Source organism: Anas platyrhynchos, chromosome 1, assembly GCF_047663525.1.
Source record: "Anas platyrhynchos isolate ZD024472 breed Pekin duck chromosome 1, IASCAAS_PekinDuck_T2T, whole genome shotgun sequence".
NCBI classification, from domain to species: Eukaryota; Metazoa; Chordata; class Aves; order Anseriformes; family Anatidae; genus Anas; species Anas platyrhynchos.
The window spans coordinates 75119130-75139203 of record NC_092587.1 but is presented as its reverse complement, the minus strand read 5'-3'; the positions used below and the strand labels follow the sequence as shown (position 1 = coordinate 75139203).

Here is a 20074-nt window from a genome sequence, read left to right as displayed (position 1 = left end):
CTGTAGAACAGAGCCACGGAAACAAGACAAACAGCAAGAAAATAGGATTTGCAAAGGTCTCATTACTGCTGAAAATGGCTACCACCAAAAAAAAGAGAGAACGAGTGTTCTTGTGTTAAACTGTCTCCAGAAAAAGGCAAAAATAAAAACATTTTTAAGTTTTCTGTTTCACAAAGAAATGACCAGGTCCCTGTGCCTATCAAACACCACAAGTCTCTGAACTCATTCTTCTTTTGGCCATAAATCATGGTTACTATTGAGGTATGGTATTTTCTCCCAAAACATTTTAAAGAAATTATTTTGTGGCACACTATTACTTTGGTGGAAGTGTTTGCTGCAGGTCTGAATTGAGATTCTTTTACCTTTCCTTCCTTAATTTCAACAAAACAAAGAATATAAGGAGTGAAAACATGAAGGATTATAAAATGTAATGGACCATGGACAAGGACAGGATAGGCATACACAAAGACAATGTGCTTTGTAAGACCTCTAAAATGCTGTCCAGCAACAATGATCAAATACAGGCCACAAGCACAAAAAAAATGTGTTTCTACTTCTTCAGAGAAAGAGCAACTCTATCATTTGGCATTAATATTATGCTCTTACAAGAAACATTACCTGCAAGAAAAGAGTTACGAAATATAAACTGTACTCATTATGTCACACTAGATTCCCCTCATAGTTCCACTACTGTATGTTATCCTTCTTTAAGTCATCAGTTTCCCTGCTTTTCTGCCTCCAAAGTATCAGGAAATGGAAGCCTAAAACAACCGATGACTAGAAACTTAATGCAACAAGTAATGACACCAAGAAAATGACTGGGGTCTACAGCAATTGAATGCCTACAGTACTAACCCTATCCCATCACCTTGCAGTTGATAGATTATACACAAATAAGGTCTACACCTGCCTTTCACAGCCCTGAGAATGTAGAGACAGTAGAATAAAAGAAAAAAAACAGGTCAAGATGAAATTAAAGAAGGAATATGGAATATGAGACAAAGAATTTCTTTATCCCTGATCTTCACTGTATTAATAGAGTAAACCAAGGAAATTAAACATGGTTTTGTTGTTTGTTTGTTTTTAATTACCACTGCAATGACATATAACACACATTCACAGAAGAACACATTTTCATTGTGAATGAAAATTCATTGTGAGTCAAATCCATACATACACGTATGACTTATTTTTCTGGAAGAAAAGAGAAGGGGACATTGGTTCCAAAACACCCTTTTAGAAAGAAAAGACTGTTAGTAATTAGCAGGTTGAATGATGATAAATAAAATACAATAGAAAAGGCCATTTGTTTTAAAAAAATCTGTTTATATTCAACCTTGGAAAGGGTAGTTAATAAAATAAATGAAGTTCGCAGAAAGAAGTTATTGACAGTTCAGTTGTCATCAACAACTATACTGCAATATTTATAAAGCTTACCCTTGCCATATCAACAAGGAAGTTCTCAAATAACTTCCAAATATGGTTACTGGCATAGATTTCTTTCATTTCCACTTCAGTGTCCACGTAGCAGTGGTTAACAAAATTAACATAGGCAATTTTCACCTGCAGGAACAGAAAATGCACAAACAATATGAAACAGAACAACAAAAAACATTAATATTCTGTTGTCTACCTGCAAAAACACTGAATGATAAAGAGCATCCTTTACATAATAAGAAACGCCAATAGCAGTAATACTGTACATTTAGTTCTGAAGATTTAAGTAGTAAGTGTGGCAACAAACGCATTAATATACTTAATGAATGATCATGTGAAGAAAAATTTAGAGGTTTTGCAAACACTCTAACATTAACCCCCCTACAAAACAAATCAATAATATATCTGATACTAAAATGACATTCAGACTACAAGGGCCTGGCTCCAAAGTCAGGAACAGTCAAAATGGAGGACACTCAGGTACTAGTCAGATGATCCTTGTGGGCTGATGCCTTGCAACAGGTTTGCTAAATACCAGAAAAAAGGTCTTTAACAGAGCAGAGACTGCAATCCCTATTTTCCTGCAATCCTACGTTGCACTCATACTCAGGGTGCGTATAACTCAGACTCAAATGGAAGAGAAAGCTTGTGCAGCACTGGAACTACAGACATTAACGTTAGGCGGAACTTTTGAGCAAAGCAAGCATTTTTCCTAATAAGAAAATAATTGGTTATCACAAGGTAACTTTCTCATGGTATGGAAGGATTTTGTATTTCTGCAAGGCCCAACTGCATTGATATGAGAGCCATGCCTCCAACAGATAGCCTGTAGAAATCTCACACCTCTGACCAATGCATAGGACCAGAACAAGTTCCTGCAGAGTGAAAAATTTCTTTTGATCATATCAGGTTTGGTACAAGCACTTCCATTCTCATCAGCCTGAGGTATCACAGTCCTGCTGAACCGTGACTGGTAGTACCTGCAGAATTAGGCCTCTATAAGCATTCAATAATAACATTTGCCAGACTGGAGCTGAAGTTAATAAAAATAAAATAAAAAAAAAAAGACTTCACAAAGCTCCCACTGATTTCAGCGTGCCCAGAATGTTACCCCACAGTTGTCAACTAATTGTGGCAGTGGCAAAATATTAACTTGACAAATCAGTTGCAGAAAATCACAGATCACAAGTATTTTGAGAAAATGCTAGCTATCCTTTCTAGTCAACTTAACAAGCAACACCTTTTTCCAGCCTGTTTTCTGTGCAAATATTTAACTTTTCAAGATACTAGAAATAACAAAACATTTTCTGAGTTTCTAAAAATGCTAAGTCTGCTTCATCATTCAGTGAGTCTTACCTCAGGTATGCAGTCATCATGGGTCACCACTCTCACTATATCATCCAGTGGCAGGAGTGAATTGCACTTGATCTCTGTATATACGTTTTTCCCTTCTGTACAAGCTGCTAGCAATTCCACTAGAGTGATGTGATATGCTAAAGGTCCACTTTCATCTGCTCGATCTCGCTCTGAACACATCATTTGGAGTAGAACTGGAAATGATGCTCTGTCATTGTAGAATATCAGCACATCTTCACCACCATTTATCAGCTGAAAAAGATACCACAAAGCTTTAAGTGCCCTTGCAATGCAATCATTTTCTTAACTGTTTAGTTCTACCTTTAAGTACACAAAGGTTCTCTAGCTAGAGAGAGCATTCTGGAAAAAAAATAAATTAGTCTGATGTGGCTTACCAAATGCATATTTCAAAACAATAGCCAAGGCAAACTTCTGCTCTTATCTACTATAAGTGCAAATCTGGAATAACTCAACAAGGAATGAGCTAATGCAAGGTGAACTTGAAGTTTAATCTCTATGTAACTCTGTGTTTACCTAAGACATTATGCCATCCTCATTATTCCCACTATCTCAACGTTTGTTTGAAGTTAATTAATTACACTTACCTCCTGTTACGAGGTTGGGATGCATCATTATCCCTATTTTACAGGTAGGGACTTGAGGTACAGAAATTAAATCTTATGTGCTATTTCACACAAAAAGCATGTGGTTCACCCAGAATTCAACCATTCTTTTGTTAGGAAGAGCTCAGCATCTGAAACAAGGATGACTCTTCCTAACTGTGCAAATTTGGCAGGTGAGTCTTGACACTGTCATTGCCATGCCAGCACTTCCATTTATCAGAGAACTGGTGTATGTGACAAATATTTGATTTTGCTACAAGTACGTTGCTCATCTCAAGAGGATCCAGAGCAGAGGTGGATGTTGGCAGCACCATTTCAGCAGATCTCACAAAAAATTTTGCTCTAATACTGTTTCATACGTCCTTCACACACACCTATGCCGAATATGTGAACAGAAAGAAAAGTACTAGAGAAAACATAGGTCTTCTACTTGATGGGAAAGGTCACCTCACAGACAAGGACATAGGCAAAGCAGAGATGTTTAATGCCTTCTTTGCCTCCATCTTCAATGCTGATGATGGACTTCGGGACCCCAGGTGCCCTGAGCTGGAGGACCGTGATGGTGGGAATGACAAACTCCCAACCAACCCTGAACATGTGCCGGATTTGCTGCTCCACCTGGATCCATGCAAGTCCATGGGTCCAGATGGATTCATCCCAGGGTGTTTAGAGAGCTGGCTGATATCATTGCAGGACTTCTCTCAACTATTTTTCAACAGTCTTGGGAATTTGGAGAGGTCCCAGCAGACTGCAAGCTTGCAAATGTACCAATTTCCAAGAAGGGCAAGAAAGAAGACCCTGGCAATTACAGGCCTGTCAGTCTCACATCATTGCCTGGTAAAATTATGGAGAAGATTGTCCTTGAAGTTATTGAAGCGTACCAGGGGGACAATGCAGTCATTGGTCCCAGCCAACATGGGTTCATGAGGTGTGGGTCTTGTTTGATTAACTTCATTTCCTTTTATGATAAGATCACCCATCTAGTCCAGCTGATGTAATTTTTTTGGATTTCAGTAAAGCTTTTGACAGTTTCCCATAGGATCCTACTGGACAAGATGTCCAGCTAAACAAAAACATCATCCCATGGATGAGCAATTGGCTGATGGGCAGGGCTCAAAGGGTTGTGGTACGTGGGGCTACTACATCAGGCTGGAGGATGGTCACTAGTGGGGTCCCTCAAGGCTCCATTTTAGGGCCAATCATCTTCAATGCTTTTATAAACGATTTGGATTAGGACTAGAAGGTGTTTTGAGCAAATATGCTGGTGACACTAAACTTGGAGGAGTTGTTGGCTCTGTTGATGGTGGAAAGGCCTTGCAGAGAGATTTGGACAGATTGGAGAGCTGGGCAATCACCAATCACATGAAGTTTAACAAGAACAAGTGCCATGTCCTGCACCTGGGACGGGGCAACCCTGGCTGTATGTACAGACTAGGCGATGAGATGCCGGAGGGCAGCCCCGTATAGGGGGATGTGGGAGTTATGGTTGACAGCAAGTTGAATATGAGCCAGCAGTGTGCCCTGGCAGCCAGGAGGGCCAACCATATCATGGGGTGCTTCAAGCACAGCACTGCTAGTCGGTCGAGGGAAGGGATTGTCCCACTCTGCTCTGCGCTATGCAGCCTCACCTTGAGTACTGCGTGCAATTCTGGGCACCAGAATACAAAAAGGATGTAAAACTGTTGGAGAGTGTCCAGAGGAGGGCTATGAAGATGGTGAAGGACCTAGAGGGGAAGACGTATGAGGAGTGGCTGAGGTCACTTGGCCTGTTCAGCCTGGAAAAGAGGAGGCTGAGGGGAGACCTCATCACAGTCTACAACTTCCTCACAAGGGGAATGGAGGGGCAGATGCCAATCTATTCTCTTTAGTGACCAGCGATAGGACCTGCGGGAATGGTGTCAAGCTGTGATGGGGAGGTTCAGGCTGGATATCAGGAAGAGGTTCTTCACTGAGAGGGTTGTCGTGCACTGGAACAGGCTCCCCAGGGAAGCAGTCATAGCACCAAGCCTGTCAGAGTTTAAGAAGTGCTTGGACTATGCTTTTAGTCACATGGTCTGAATTTTTGGGTAGACCTGTGTGGTGCCAAGAGTTGGACTCTATGATTCTTGTGGGTCCCTTCCAACTTGGAATATTCTATGATTCTATGAATTTACCTACTGGCAGTACTGCTCTGTGAGTTTGTGTGGAGCCACAGACATATCTGCTCTCCATCACTTTCCTTTTAAACATAGTGAACTCTCATTGAAGGTGTTAGTAAGTTCCCATAAACCCTTTCTAATACAGAATACAACTTGGCAGCACAACAGCCATACTATTTTGCAAATAAGGCATTTGACATATCCAAGTCCACAGGTGACATAAAATCCTAGCTTACTGAATTCAAGGGTAGAAATAAAAGTTGGTAGAGCTGTAAAGAAATAAGAAAGCAGCAACAGCAGGAATGAAAATTAGTCTCCCACAGGAACTGAGAAGTAGCAACATTCAAGAAACAATTCATTACATTTTCCAGTGTCACAAAATTTCAGTTTTTGAATTTACACTGTGTGGACTGTGTTTTCCTCATTGCTTTCATATTTTTACTTTGTCATTTTGATAGAAAATTATGATTTCAGTTGTTCGTGCAATTCCTATTCCTCTTTTTATCCTTGGATTTTTAAAATGTTTCCAGTCTGACTTTTCAAAATAGACATTTTCTGGACAATCCACAGAACAGAAAAACATTTTTAATTTGCACTCAATGAAAAAAAAGGAAATGGGGCAAATAACAGTATTCAAAATGTTGGAAAATTGACCTATCCTATAATTTAATACTCATGTCTGGAGTACTATGCTCTTAAGACATTTCAAACACAAAATAATAAAAAATCTACAGCAAACCTTCTGGGAAGGTAGATGTTTTGTCACTTTCAAGTTGACCACCACATTCCTGTATGTTTTCCACTTATTTAGGTTTTGCACAGAGGAGAGGGAAGATGAATCTTCCCAGGTTTCCTCAGAGTTACAATCTTATGTCAAACCCTGACATATCTCTTCCAGTATTGCCTGATAAAAGGGCAAGTCAAGTTGATCCCTCATCCTTTCATGTACTTATCACTGATGAATGAGTAAGAAATACCAGGGGATATTGAGTTTGTGAAATATGATGATGCACAGCAAACTTGCAACATACTGAATGTGAGGAATCACAAACCACAGCAGACAATGTTGCAACATCGCAGAAAGAGCTAAGGGGACAAAGTAATAATCTAAAGTGCAAGTAAAGAAGAAGATGCCATTGTCTTTCCCCAACTTATCCACTTTTAAATTCAACTTGCAAAGGGAATCCAAACATTGACCTAAAAAGAAACAATTCTGTTTCTAAAAACAGAAAAGGAAAACAAGTATCTGTTGCTAGACAGAGAAAGTTCTCACTGAGCTCCATGAACTAAGTTAAAGGAGTTAAGAATTCTTTTCAAGTATAAGGAAGGCTGGCCAGCATCAGAACTGTTGATGCTACACAATGTATCAGTCTGGAATACTAAGGATAATAGAAAAGTCTGCTATCCCATTGATTATTTAAGGTCACAAAGTACATCTCAGCTGTCTGCTTACAAGCTGTCCTGACTTCTCAGTTTCAACCATTACACTACACTGTTTTTGTTACATTGCCAAGCCATTCCAATACCATTCAATTTTTACTATTATCATTCTTTTCTAACAAATCATGATTGCTTAACTGTAATTTCCTACATTTTTTCAAGCAAGTCATCATATTACCTTCTTTCATCAAAATAAGGGTGTTCCCTCCTCTCTGCTAAATACCTGCAGAATTCATGATGTAAATGTCACATCCAAGTTGATTTTGATTTTCATCATGCAGTCAGCTTGAAAACGTAATATGACAACTTATCTTTGTGCTATTATATATCAGTAACAAAAGGTATTTAAATTGAGAAAAATCTCATAACTGTGTTTATGAGAAAGTAAAAATCTGCAAGAAGCCGAGGTGGATGGGGCAATATCTAAAAGCACTGAGGCACAAGAACTATTTGAATTATGTAAATCAAAGCCTTCTAATTGATATTACATTTTAAAACACTTCAGTCAAATTGAAAAGGTTGAGGTGGATTTCATTAAAGGTTATCCATGTAGGCTGAAGCTTTATTTTCTTAATTAGAAGTTTTTCCTCTATGTTGCTGTGGAATGAAATTTCAGCAGGTTTTAATTCTGCTCATACACGAACTACAGCTTTTCTCTGTTTTCTTTCTGAAGATACACTTTGAAAAAAGCAAATGCACTTTGAAAAGTAAAGAAAAGTGTTTGTTACTGTGAACCTACGTTGGCTTTTTACCATTTTCAATTTTCCCCACTTTATTAATCTCATTGAACTTTTAACATAATTACGGTTAAATGCATAAGAGTCTGCAAGTTGAAGACTTCATTTATCATGCACACTATATATCAAATCCTACTTGCAAAGAAGTCAATTGGGTATTTCCTTAGTAATATTACTGGCATAAAGGTTTGTCTACGAACCACTCTGTGAATTTATCAGGTCAGAATCCAAATTTAGCTAGTTGGAGTAGTTCTACTAACTCTAGCAGAAATGTTCCAGAATTACAACATTATAAACAAAAGCAGAAACTAGTAGGTAGAATCATTATATGGTTACACAGTAAAAAAGCAGTCTACAATACCACTTAAGACAAATTGATAGAGGTAAGAGCCTGTTATACAGTAAAATAGTACCACAATATTTTAAGCTGGGCATGTAGATGGGATCCTAAGATACACTACAGGAAAATGAAGGTTTATGTAACTCAGATTTACATGCTACATCTTCTGCAAATAGACATCTCTGTATCACCATGATAACGCCCATGTTTTCTTTCTAGTAGCTATACAGATAGCCTTACAAAATTAGACTAAATCCCTAAAACATCTGCTAAAATATTATTTATGATACCAGTTAAAATTCTAAAGCTATGATGCCATTTTATCCCATTAGTATTAAGAGCAAAGAAAGCAACCTCAAAATACTAATGTGTTAAAAAGACATCATGTGAACAATTAAAATATGAAGCATTAACTTACCTCTGTCATTACCATGTCCTGGCATTTTTTCACGTATTTGCCATCTGCTTTCACAATGGTCTGCAGGAAACGCAAGTATTCCACATGACGACCATGGGTCTCAATGCAGTGTACAAAATGCTGCACCACCCTCTCACTGATTTCATTACAAAGAAGGTAGTTATTCATGAAGATGTGCCGCATGGTTTCAGCTTCCAGAAGCTAAACAGATTAAAATTGAAACCGCAGATTTATTCTGAGCTTGAGAAATACACAGAGCTCTAGGCTGGAGAAAGGCATACTGGTAAAAGGAGACTGAAAGAATATAGTGTGCACCAGCCCAGATATTAACCAGTAACCTTAAGGTTACTTTCCTTTCTGGATTTTACGATAACATTTCTCCACACTTTCTTATGACTCCAAAATGTCCTAAGTAGGCATAAGCAAAATATATGCCCACATGAAAGGTGAAGACATACATACAGTACACGGCTAGAGCACATCCAGACAGCATGCACTCTGCAAACTTTTACTTCAAACTTGCTCCAAATGCTTGTGAGAGTCAGGTGTGCTCCTGGAGCACACACTGCTGTTTCAAATCATCAAAGTATAAGGAGATGATTCAAACACATTGAGTTTGTGCCACAACATAAACAAAAGCACAGTAACTGAGCTGACCAGAAAACTAGCTTCCAAAGAACAAATATGAGAAAGTGCAAGAAGGCTCCATACTTGGCACCTGAATTAAGTGTTAGTGTTGGATAAGATGGAATATGAGATCTAGTCTCCATCACAGTCAGGGCAGCAGCCCTCACTAACTTCACAAAAAGGCATAAATAAAAAATAACAAAACAAATGTTTCCTCAAGTAATACAAACAAGTCAGAGGTCTACAGTCCTAATATTTATACTTTCTCTAATAAAAACATATTATGCTCAGTAGATCTGCCATTGAGGGAGATGTTATTCTGTATGGCCAGATCTGTAAACACACACATACAGAGACATGTATAGAACTCATTTTTAATCATCATCACCAAAAACATGGGTCAGATTCTGCAATCACACAAGCCTCATGGAAGCAGTCACAGCATCTTATTCCCTGAATTACGGTCCAGATGTAAGTTAACTCATCCTAATAAATTATCACAGTCAAGCTACACACAATGTGATGATGTGACACATGTTAATAGGTACTTCCAATAAACCCCATAGGTAATACTGTTTTCCACTTTTAAAACAGCAACACTGAAAACAATGAAATAGAGGGCAATGATAACAGAGAAAAGACAGGAGACAGAAGACAGAGAAGGCATAATTTTAATTAAATTATTTATTTAGCACTGTCATTTTTCAGTGAGCCTAAATTTACTTCCATTTATAGCATTCTATTTAAAATGAAATACTTACCCCTGGAGTTAAGAATAAATTGAGATTTTTGTGGAGGAGAACTTGATTCTGAGGATTTCCTCGGCAGAAATTCTGAAGAAAAGTGTGGGCTAGATTCATAACTTCATTCATCTTTTCATCGCTCTGAGAAAGAGAATGCATTACCTGGATGTACCTTAACATACCTGTTATATCTGCACAGTGTGAATTCAGCCAGGAGCAAAACAAATCTCCTGACTCTTTACAGGCCAGGAATTCTCCCTTTGGTAAAAGCCACTGATACAGTTTCCTTTAGAGTCCATTACTGACTATACTTTACTCTGAATCTACTTAACTATAGGGAGTCACAGGTAACGGCACAAACATTAAAGCTTCCAATTCATTCCATTCAGTTTTCTTAGCCTTGGGTCTCGTGGCTTACCCTGTAGTTACTGTTCTATGAATTTCTGGAGCACACTATTAATTTATTTTTTTTTTTAAGTAATAACTGCAAGATATTAAAGGTACTGATCTCAAAGCAAGATTTCCTAGTGCACGTTTATCATTTCCTCATTAAAAAAAAAAGCAGTAAGTGGCTTGATTTTCAAAAACATTGTCTAGTCTGCACTGATTTCAGGCTTCTGAAAAGCTTTGGCTTTTATATAGCTACATACAAAATACACGTATATGTGCGTGTGTGTGCACCTACACTCATGGTCACATATACATCCCACACAAACATATATGTCTGGTTTCATCCCGATTTTATATTCCCCTCATATAATATTCTAACCATGATGTAATAAACCACCATTATCAACAAGCACTATTATTTTACTGAAGAAAGCTGAACCTAGTGTCTCTATCATAACATTAGTATATAACACTCAGGAACACACAGCCCACAGGAGCTTTTATCTCCTTCCAATGCTTCACATAAGAACTAGATAGATGTGCTTCTCAAAAAAGTTATCTAGATCATTCACTTGTTTGCTCACTACCACAAAATCAGTACAAAATGGCGAAGTCTTATGAAAAGCCTACAGATGGAAGTAGGCTGGAGGCTTGCCACTACAGAAACACTGAAATGATTTCAGACTTGGTCCTTGAAAGCTTATGTGTTCGTCTTATGTACTTAGAATAACATTCATATTAGTATCTAACAGTGGAATTTAGATACGCTGCCAGGAGCTCCACTGAATTGTAATTTCTAACTGTACAGTGTCTGCAGTTCAAAGGAATGCCCATTACAGGAATGGGATGACAGCACTCTGACATCCAGGAACCTTAGGTAGTCAACATTAACTCTTAGTAAAATATATTCTTTGTCGACACCCATATTTAAACTCAATCCCGATCCCAAACCCACTACTATTAAGGGAGAGTAAACAGCAACACCATTTTGTGACACAACATTTGTGCTACGGTTCACTAAATTTGGCAAGGAGAATTTTTCAAGTTGATTTTTGGACCTTTTGAGGCATTTCTCTTTACTGAGTTCATGTCCTTAACCAACAAAATTATCAGACTAACCTTTTCATAGGGTATCTGCAGAAGGTCCAAGACTACCAAGTGGGCACCCATATTTTTCAGCAAGCGCTGCTGCTGATTTCGACACTTTTTATTCTGAATACAAAGTTTGCTGAGTCGAATCAAAATCTATACATAAATATGTATGCAAAAAAAAGAAAGATGACATATTAGATAAAAACACAAAATATTTTAAAACAATTACTGAATCTTCTTATCACAAGTATTGCAAGCAAGTTTCTTGGCAAATATACCAACCTCTTTAACAATGTTGTAGTTATTGCTTTTATTGCTGTCTATCTGGGGTTTTTTGGTTCCATCCTCTATTGGACTCAAAATATTTGACTCCTGTAACAAAGAACATATAACAAAAGCTGATCTACTGCAATTTTCTCAACATGAACTAATTATACAGAGCAACAAGTGAAGAAACAACATCACAACACCTCACAGGGCACAGACATAACATAGATGATAAAGAAAAAGACTCTTCAATAACTATCCACCAGTTACTGTTCAGTGATTTAAAAGATTCACATTCAAGAATCCTTCTCTTGTTTCATATTTCCAACATGATTTGAAACAATTATTCTACATCTTCATGCTTCTGATTCTCCTAAAAAAATAACATGTCCTTAAAACATTGACCAGACATGGAATGTAAATGAATGGAATCAACAAGGAATTCATGCACTATGAGAATGGGAACTGTAACAGTATTTGGATAGCCACCACTGCCCAAAAACGTGCGTTTTCAAATTTCATTGTATTCTCAAACTTCCTAATGTTTTAGGAAATGGAATAATGCTAAAAAAGACACATGCACAACAATCTGAATGTTTTTGTCATCTGAAACCCCTCTCTGGACTTTCTTAGTTGATTGTGAAGATTAGGAGTTCTAGAAATTCCATCTGGACTAAATTTCAAGCTAGGCAAGAACAGCTGAACCACTTAGCCATGGAAACTGTTTATAACGGTGTCAGCACTGCTGTTCAGCATGGTCATGTTGATCTATGCAACAACAGTGGATCTTTATTTGTTTAGGTTGTTAGTATGCATTCTGCCTTCTCTCTAGCCGTTTGAATCAATGCTTTGGAAGATATTTCAGACTCTTAGCTATAATTAACCACTCTTTTCTGTTCTGGGACTGTGGGTTAACCAAGATTAATCTACCTGTTACTTTTATCAGCCTTCTTCCTCAATCAAAGTAGTTTTATAATCCATGTGAACTATGCGTCTTATCTGGAAATGCTGATCAGCATTAAACTGCTGAATTCATCCCTTTTTCCTAACAAAATAAAAACCTGTTTATTGAACCAGTAATAGTATTCCAGGGGCTTAGTTATCAAAAGATAATCACACTACTGGGATACCAGAGACACTCAGTAGCATATCTTGCCTTGTTACGCCCCATGATAGACATTCTCTGTCACGCTTTTCCACAGGGGACAGGAAGTCATAGAGCTTAAGTCACTGAGAAAGGTTCTTTTCTGAGAATCTCTCTCTTTCACCTTTAGTATACAGGATTTTCTGGAAAAAAAAATACTTTCTTGATTCATAAAGTTCACAGGCAACCAGGATATCACTCTGCAGCAGTTTTAAGATTGTTTTGTTTTAACAGCCTAAAAACAAAGACCCAGGTTCTAGCATTTAGTCTGAGCAGTTCCCCACTGCTGACATAGTCTCATTCAATTCAGCACAATGCGAGGAAATAATCTGCATCAAGGCAGCACAGTTCTGCCTTCCATGGGCTATATTTATTTAACAGGGGAGTGAGGAGCATTCGCAGGCTTCAGTTCAAAATCTCAACCAAGGTATGTTGCTTGATGTAGAGCTTAGGTGTATGTAGAGCTTTAGATGTAGAGCTTAGGGATATGGTTTAGTGGGGACTGTTAGTGTTAGGTTAGAGGTTGGACTCGATGATCTTGAGGTCTCTTCCAACCTAGAAATTCTGTGATTCTGTGATTCAGGAGATGTTTAAAACACTTCCACGAGCAAGGCAATCTACCAAAGACCAGCACAGAAGGCAAGCAAGGAACACTGAACACTTGAGGGAGCTTAAAGTTTATACCATTTGAAACCTCTCTGAACTTTCTTACCAGATTTTGAAGGTGGGAAGTTCTGTTAAGTTTCACTGGACTGTATTCCAGTTTCACCTTTGAGTCCTTTTACTGAGAGTGTATATTTCTACTCTATGTTTCTGGTGCTACACCACCAACACATCCTCCAGTGACAGGACAGTAAAGACCACACTTTGTTTAGTCCAGGGTATGCATAGACTCTTAACATCCTTACTAGAGACACCCAAGCAAACAGGTTTTATCTACTTTTCCTTTCCAAAGCAAGGCTCAGTTATGTGGGATCAATTTCAGCATTTCTTCCTAATGCTATGCAGTGTCTAGTTCATGTCTGTCCTAAGTCCTAACACTCTTTCCTGTAATTCTGGTCTCCACTTCTACCAAAATGATCTTGCATGGCTGTAAAATCTTGTGTTGTGGATACTTTATTTAGAAGAACAGGGCCACTGTCCTAAAACTTCTGGAGTCATGTGACTGTATTTAAAAAACAAAACAAAACAAAAAAACAAGTCTCTAGCCCTTGACCCGAAAAATGACCCAAAAAGATTCAAAAGCCCAAGGGCAAAAAAAATATAGAGAGAGGATTTTTTTTTTTAATCCTTACATTAATCTTGCAATATGAGGACAAAAATGTGCGCTTAACATACGATTGTCCTGAAATGTAATTGAAGCCCTTATGCACACTTCAACATTGTTTGAGATAAAATAAGCAGCACACACTAAAGGAGCATGTTTCCTAAGGACCTAATGCTCATCATGATCAGTACCAAATACTCAGGACCCATTCCAAAAACGCATGGGATCTTACAGGGATATTTATCTGCTTGCATCTAGTCACTTGCTTCATACTGTGGTGTAATTGCCTGGAATAACTAGGAAAATAAAACTAACATTCACATGTTAAAGAAAATGTACAGCATTGAAGAGGCTTTCAGGGTAGGGCATAGCTGCATTACCTGAGCATTCCCTAGGCTTCCAACCTTAGATGCTATCGCGCTGGGGAAACCTGGTGTGCTAGCTCTAAGGAACAGTACGGAGCATAGAGTGGAGTGGAGACACCACGGCGAGGCTCTGTAACCAGGTGAGGACTCAATTGTTCTTGTGCACACCGAGACCAATAAGCTGCACTTTTTGCTACCCTAAGCCAAGGACCTGTCATGTTTTGACAAATGCTGTACCCTAGTGCACTTTTTGCTCATTATAAAATCATTATAATACCAAAACACACCTCCATCCCAAAAGCTACCCACCTCCAAGGTGTGACCACCCCTCACTGAGCATGTGCTCTGAATTTCTCAGAGCCTATTACTTTAAATGGAGATAGGAGAACTTTTCACCAATCACAACTAAGATATGCTTGACTAGAGCCACTCAAGCTCCACCTAAAAGATAGAAAATAATATAAATTGGCCTAAGAGAGAGGAAGATGTTAGGGAAGATGCTATCCTGAGGGAATACAACATCCTTAGGACCCTCTGACTCCTAGGACCAGTTGATGAGCTGAGCCTCTCCCCCCCATTGGGACGCCTTTGGGTGAGATTTGAACACTTGGTGATAAATCTTTCTAGAGGCTTTGATCCTTTTAATGCATTAATTTCTAGGCTGTGCACCTGTAACACCTGTGTATTTCATGCATGCTAGCTTGCTTTTGCAGACAGTCACTATTGCCAGCAATCCAAAGTACCTGTTGCTGTAATAAATCACACTTGATTGCATTGTTATAGCTCTCATTAAGTGTGACTAGGGTAAGGGTGGTTATATGTTATTGGTGAATCCGTGACCATGATAATTCAGTGTTCTGAATCCAACCAGACCTCTAACAGTTAATGCATTATTGGTGAATCTAACTGGACCCCTAATGGTTAATGTGTTATTGGTGAAATCTGTGATTGTGATAGTTCAGTACCCTGAATCCAACCAGGCCCATAATGGTTAATCAGCTACACCCCTTAACGTGAGGCTTACTCATATGTTTGAAAAACATGGGCTTGATTGTGCTTGTCTTTCCTAGCTGTAGGAACAAATACTGCCTATTCTTTCTTCTAGCAAGTCAACACAACAGCCAACACGTGATCCTTAGATGACTTCCATGGTTACAGGGTGATGCCATATACTATGTCTTGCTTGCGAGACATTAAGGAAGACAGCTTTGTAACATAAGAATGCAGTTAGTGAAAAGAGCAGGAGAGAACATTCACCACACTGGTGAAAGAAGTTTTATCTTCTACTCTGTCTAATCCTAAAGGTCAGCCAGAATACTAATTATTCTTGCTTTTGCTATATTGATTAACCAGATCACTAGTTTGCAGTTGTTCATCAAACTACACATTCATATCAAAACAATTCTAGCAGCAAAGGCTTTAAACTCACCTCTATTGGCTCTTCTCCTGCTTTGGTCTGATTATCGCCCACATCTCCACTCTCATAAGTACTGTTTTTTTCAACCCACAGTTCTGATTTTTCTACAGTCAGACGTAGCTGATCAAGATCAGCCTTGATTTGCTTGTAGTTATCAACATCTTGATTAGACACCAGCAACTGAACCTGGAAATACAGTAAATTGTAAAGCTATTATAGCACTAGCACCAGCACTTACACCTAGGAAATTTGCTTGCCAGTTTCCATTTTAAGTCCCTCTTTTCAGATGTTTTTTGCAACCTTCCCTGTGAAACTGAAACATGGCACAAACAGTCTTTTTAGCCTCCATTCACTAAAAACCTTTAACAGAGCTGTGGTTGCCCAAAGCAGAATAGCTGTAACACTCACAGCATTCTCCCTCCTTTAATATGCTGCAAAACATTTTCAGCACAAGTACATGTATACAAGCCCCTGAGCTCTCAGCAGAGTTAGCTTTGACGCTATGGTTATGATCCTCATGGTATTAAAACAACACAATTAGAAATATCTTATCCAATCAGCATTGTACTTCATAAGAAAAGGAAAAAAGAAAAAAGATTATATGACAAGGAATCAGGACATCCAAAGAAAAGTGAGAATGGCCAGCAACTTCAATGATCACCTACATCACCATAATCAAATACTGATAAATATCGTACCTTTAGCACTGTTAGAGCAGATCAAAAAAACCTGTCTGAATAGCTCACAAACTGATGTTCAAGTTCAGACAGTTTCTCACCATCTGAGTGGATGCCTCTTTATCTCACTTTCATTTTTTGTACTGCTGAAATTATCTGTTCTTTATTTTCATTATTATTTCTAGTTCTTGATTTAGCACGATTTACACATTTCCTTTCTTTCTAATGGTCTTTGTTCTCCCAAGATTATTAATTAAGATAACGTACCAACAAAATAACAACAATCTGTACAATAAATCAATAGGCACTATTAAGAATTTACACTTATTTTAAAGTGTATAGTCACATCGCAGATAGGAACACTGATAGGGAAATTAAAAATCACTTGCAGGCAAATATTAACTATTTTGCTACATTAAGTTTTCATCATCTTCTCTTAGTCCGGTACAATTCATTATTTTGCAGAATTTATGAATGCTGCTCATCCACAAATACTCGTATTTCATGGTCTCTGTAGTCTTTTCTGTGTATTTGCCAATCAGCCTTCTCCTTCCTACGTGAAAACATGTAAAGCTTCTCAAATTACCTCATAATAAAAGCTATTTATGCACCTTAACCAGCAAGGCCTAACTTTAACATCCAGGTAAGAGGCTGTTATAGTACATTGCAAAAAAAAAAATTAAAAAAAAATTAAACAAAAGCTTTCCAGGTCTTTATCATTCATCTGTTTTTAAACAAGAGAAACCTCCACATCTTACATAACAATAAGACAACATGCTAGCAAACTCCTGAAATAAGCATCAGATGGTCTTAACAACATATATTATAGGGTTACTTAACAGAGATGTCTCTGTCATCTAGCCCCATGACATCAGATTTCCCAGTACTAATCCCCTGACACATGGAGTACGCACATGGAACATTATCAGCCAGAAAGAGTAAAAGCTGAAAACAGGCTTGGCTGTATTACTCACTTTCTGTTATTTGGGCGTGTCTGTATCATGCACAATGCAAGGACGCCTGAATTAGAACTAGAATTGAAAATATTGCATTTATAGCAACAAAGCTTCACACACAGCTTAGGTAGTCCTGAAGACAGGAAAATCTTGTTGCTGACACAGGTAAATGGTTTGCAGAACACAAGCTACTATCTCAGTCTCTGAAGGATCACTACAATAAGTCTCACTGTGGGATACGTGTGTCCTAGATGTCACCACCGACATACATTTTCAATAGCGGGTGCACAACTAGAATATACACCAGCACATATATTCAACTCTAACAACAAGAAAATCTCTGCTTAATTGGGACTTAATTGGGAAATGTGGTGGGACCACTCTCATGACTGGAGTGCTGCAATGTCTGGCTATAGGCTCTTCAGAAGGGACTGGCAGCACAGAAGGGGTGGTGGTGTGGCTCTCTATATCAGAGAGAGTTTTGATGTTGGGGAACTTGAGGCTGGGAATGATAAGGTTGAATCCCTGCGGGTTAGGATCAGTGGGAAGGCCAACAAGGCAAACATCCTGGTGGCGGTCTGTTATAGACCACCGAACCAGAATGAGGAGACTGACAGAAGCTGCGAAATCGTCGGCGCTTGTTCTTGTGGGGGACTTCAACTTCCCTGACATATCCTGGAAACACAACACAGCCCAGAGAAAGCAGTCTAGGAGGTTTCTGTTGAGTGGGAAGAGAGCTTCCTGACACAGCTGGTTAGTGAGGCTACCCTGGGAGGTGCCCTGCTAGACCTTCTCTTCAAAAACAGAGAAGGACTGGTGGGAGATGTGGTGGTGGTCAGGAGCTGTCTTGGGCAGAGTGACCACGAAATGGTAGAGTTCTCCATTCTTGGTGAAGTCAGGAGGGGGATCAGTAAAACCACAATCTTGGACTTCCGTAGGGTTGACTTTGAGCTGTTCAGGACTCTGTTTGGCAGAGTCCCTTAGGAGGTGGTTCTGAAGGGCAGAAGAGTCCAGGAAGGCTGGGCGCTCTTCAAGAAGTTAATCTTAGTGGCACAGGAGCGGTCTGTCCCCATGTGCCCAAAGATGAGCCAGCATGGAAGAAGACCGGCCTGGCTGAACACAGAGTTGTGGCTTGAGCTTAAGAGAAAAAAGAGTGTTAATAATCTTTGGAAAAGAGGGCAGGCCACTCAGGAGGACTATAAGGATGTTGTGAGGCAGTGCAGGGACAAAATTAGAAAGGCCAAAGCTCACCTGGAGCTCAATCTGGCTACTGCCATTAAAGACAACAAAAAATGTTTTTATACATACATCAACAAAAAAACGAGGACTAAGGAGAATCTCCATCCTATACTGGATGCAGGGGTAAACAGTTACAAAAGATGAGGAAAAGGCTGAGGTGCTTAACGCCTTCTTTGCCTCAGTCTTTAGCGGCAAAACCAGTTGTTCTCTGGATACCCAGTACCCTGGGCTGGTGGAAGGGGATGGGAAGCAGAATCTGGCCCTCGTTATCCACCAGGATAATGGCAACCTGCTACATGCACTTGGCAACCTGCTACAGCACTTGGAAGTATGCAAGTCAATGGGGCTGGATGGGATCCACCCAAGGGTACTGAGAGAACTGGCAGAGGAGCTGGCCAAGCCGCTTTCCATCATTTATCAACAGTCCTGGCTATCAGAGAAAGTCCCAGTCAACTGCTGGCTAGCAAACGTGACGCCCATCTACAAGAAGGGCCGAAGGGTAGACCCGGGGAACTATAGGCCTGTCAGTTTGACCTCAGAGCCAGGGAAACTCATGGAGCAGATTATCTTGAGTGTCATCACACAGCACTTGCAGGGCAACCAGGCGATCAGGCCCAGTCAGCATGGGTTTATGAAAGGCAGGTCCTGCTTGACAAACCTGATCTCCTCCTATTGATAAAGTGACACGCTGGGTGGATTAGCAAAAGCCTGTGGATGTGGTCTACCTTGACTTCAGTAAGGCCTTTGACACTGTTCCCCACAGCATTATCCTCAAGAAACTGGCTGCTCATGGCTTGGACTGGCATATGGGTTAAAAACTGTCTGGATAGCCAGGCCCAAAGAGTTGTGGTGAATGGAGTCAAATCCAGTTGGAGGCCGGTCACTAGTGGCATCCCCCAGGGCTCAGTACTGGGGCCAGTTCTCTTTAATATCTTCATCAATGATCTGGATGAGGGGATTGAGTGCACCCTCAGTAAGTTCGCAGACAACACCAAGTTAGGTGCATGTGTCGATCTACTCGAGGGTAGGAAAGCTCTGCAGGAGGATCTGGATAGGCTGCACCAATGGGCTGAGGCCAACTGTATGAAGTTCAACAAGGCCAAGTGCCGGGTCCTGCACCTGGGGCGCAACAACCCCAAGCAGAGCTACAGGCTGGGAGATGAGTGGTTGGAAAGCTGCCTGGCAGAGAAGGACCTGGGAGTACTGGTTGATAGTCAGCTGAATATGAGCCAGCAGTGTGCTCAGGTGGCCAAGAAGGCCAACAGCATCCTGGCTTGTATAAGAAGCAGGGTGGCCAGCAGGGCTAGGGAAGTGATTGTCCCCCTGTATTCAGCTCTGGTGAGGCTGCACCTTGAGTACTGTGTTCAGTTTTGGGCCCCTCACTACAAGAAGGACATCGAG

General features: G+C 39.6%; 1 protein-coding gene across 6 annotated transcripts in view; it reads right to left on the bottom strand.

The window, feature by feature from the left end:
* Positions 1 to 20074, bottom strand: part of ITPR2 (inositol 1,4,5-trisphosphate receptor type 2) — a 275621-nt gene that overhangs the window by 141621 nt on the left and 113926 nt on the right. For all 6 annotated transcript variants that reach the window (XM_072041998.1, XM_005022980.5, XM_038177656.2 and 3 more), the window contains 7 exons: positions 15814 to 15987; positions 11624 to 11713; positions 11369 to 11494; positions 9878 to 10000; positions 8490 to 8690; positions 2794 to 3045; positions 1438 to 1563 (listed from right to left, as the gene is read on the bottom strand). In XM_072041998.1, the coding sequence (XP_071898099.1) occupies positions 1438 to 1563; positions 2794 to 3045; positions 8490 to 8690; positions 9878 to 10000; positions 11369 to 11494; positions 11624 to 11713; positions 15814 to 15987 (1092 nt within the window). The remainder of the gene's footprint in view (positions 1 to 1437; positions 1564 to 2793; positions 3046 to 8489; positions 8691 to 9877; positions 10001 to 11368; positions 11495 to 11623; positions 11714 to 15813; positions 15988 to 20074) is intronic.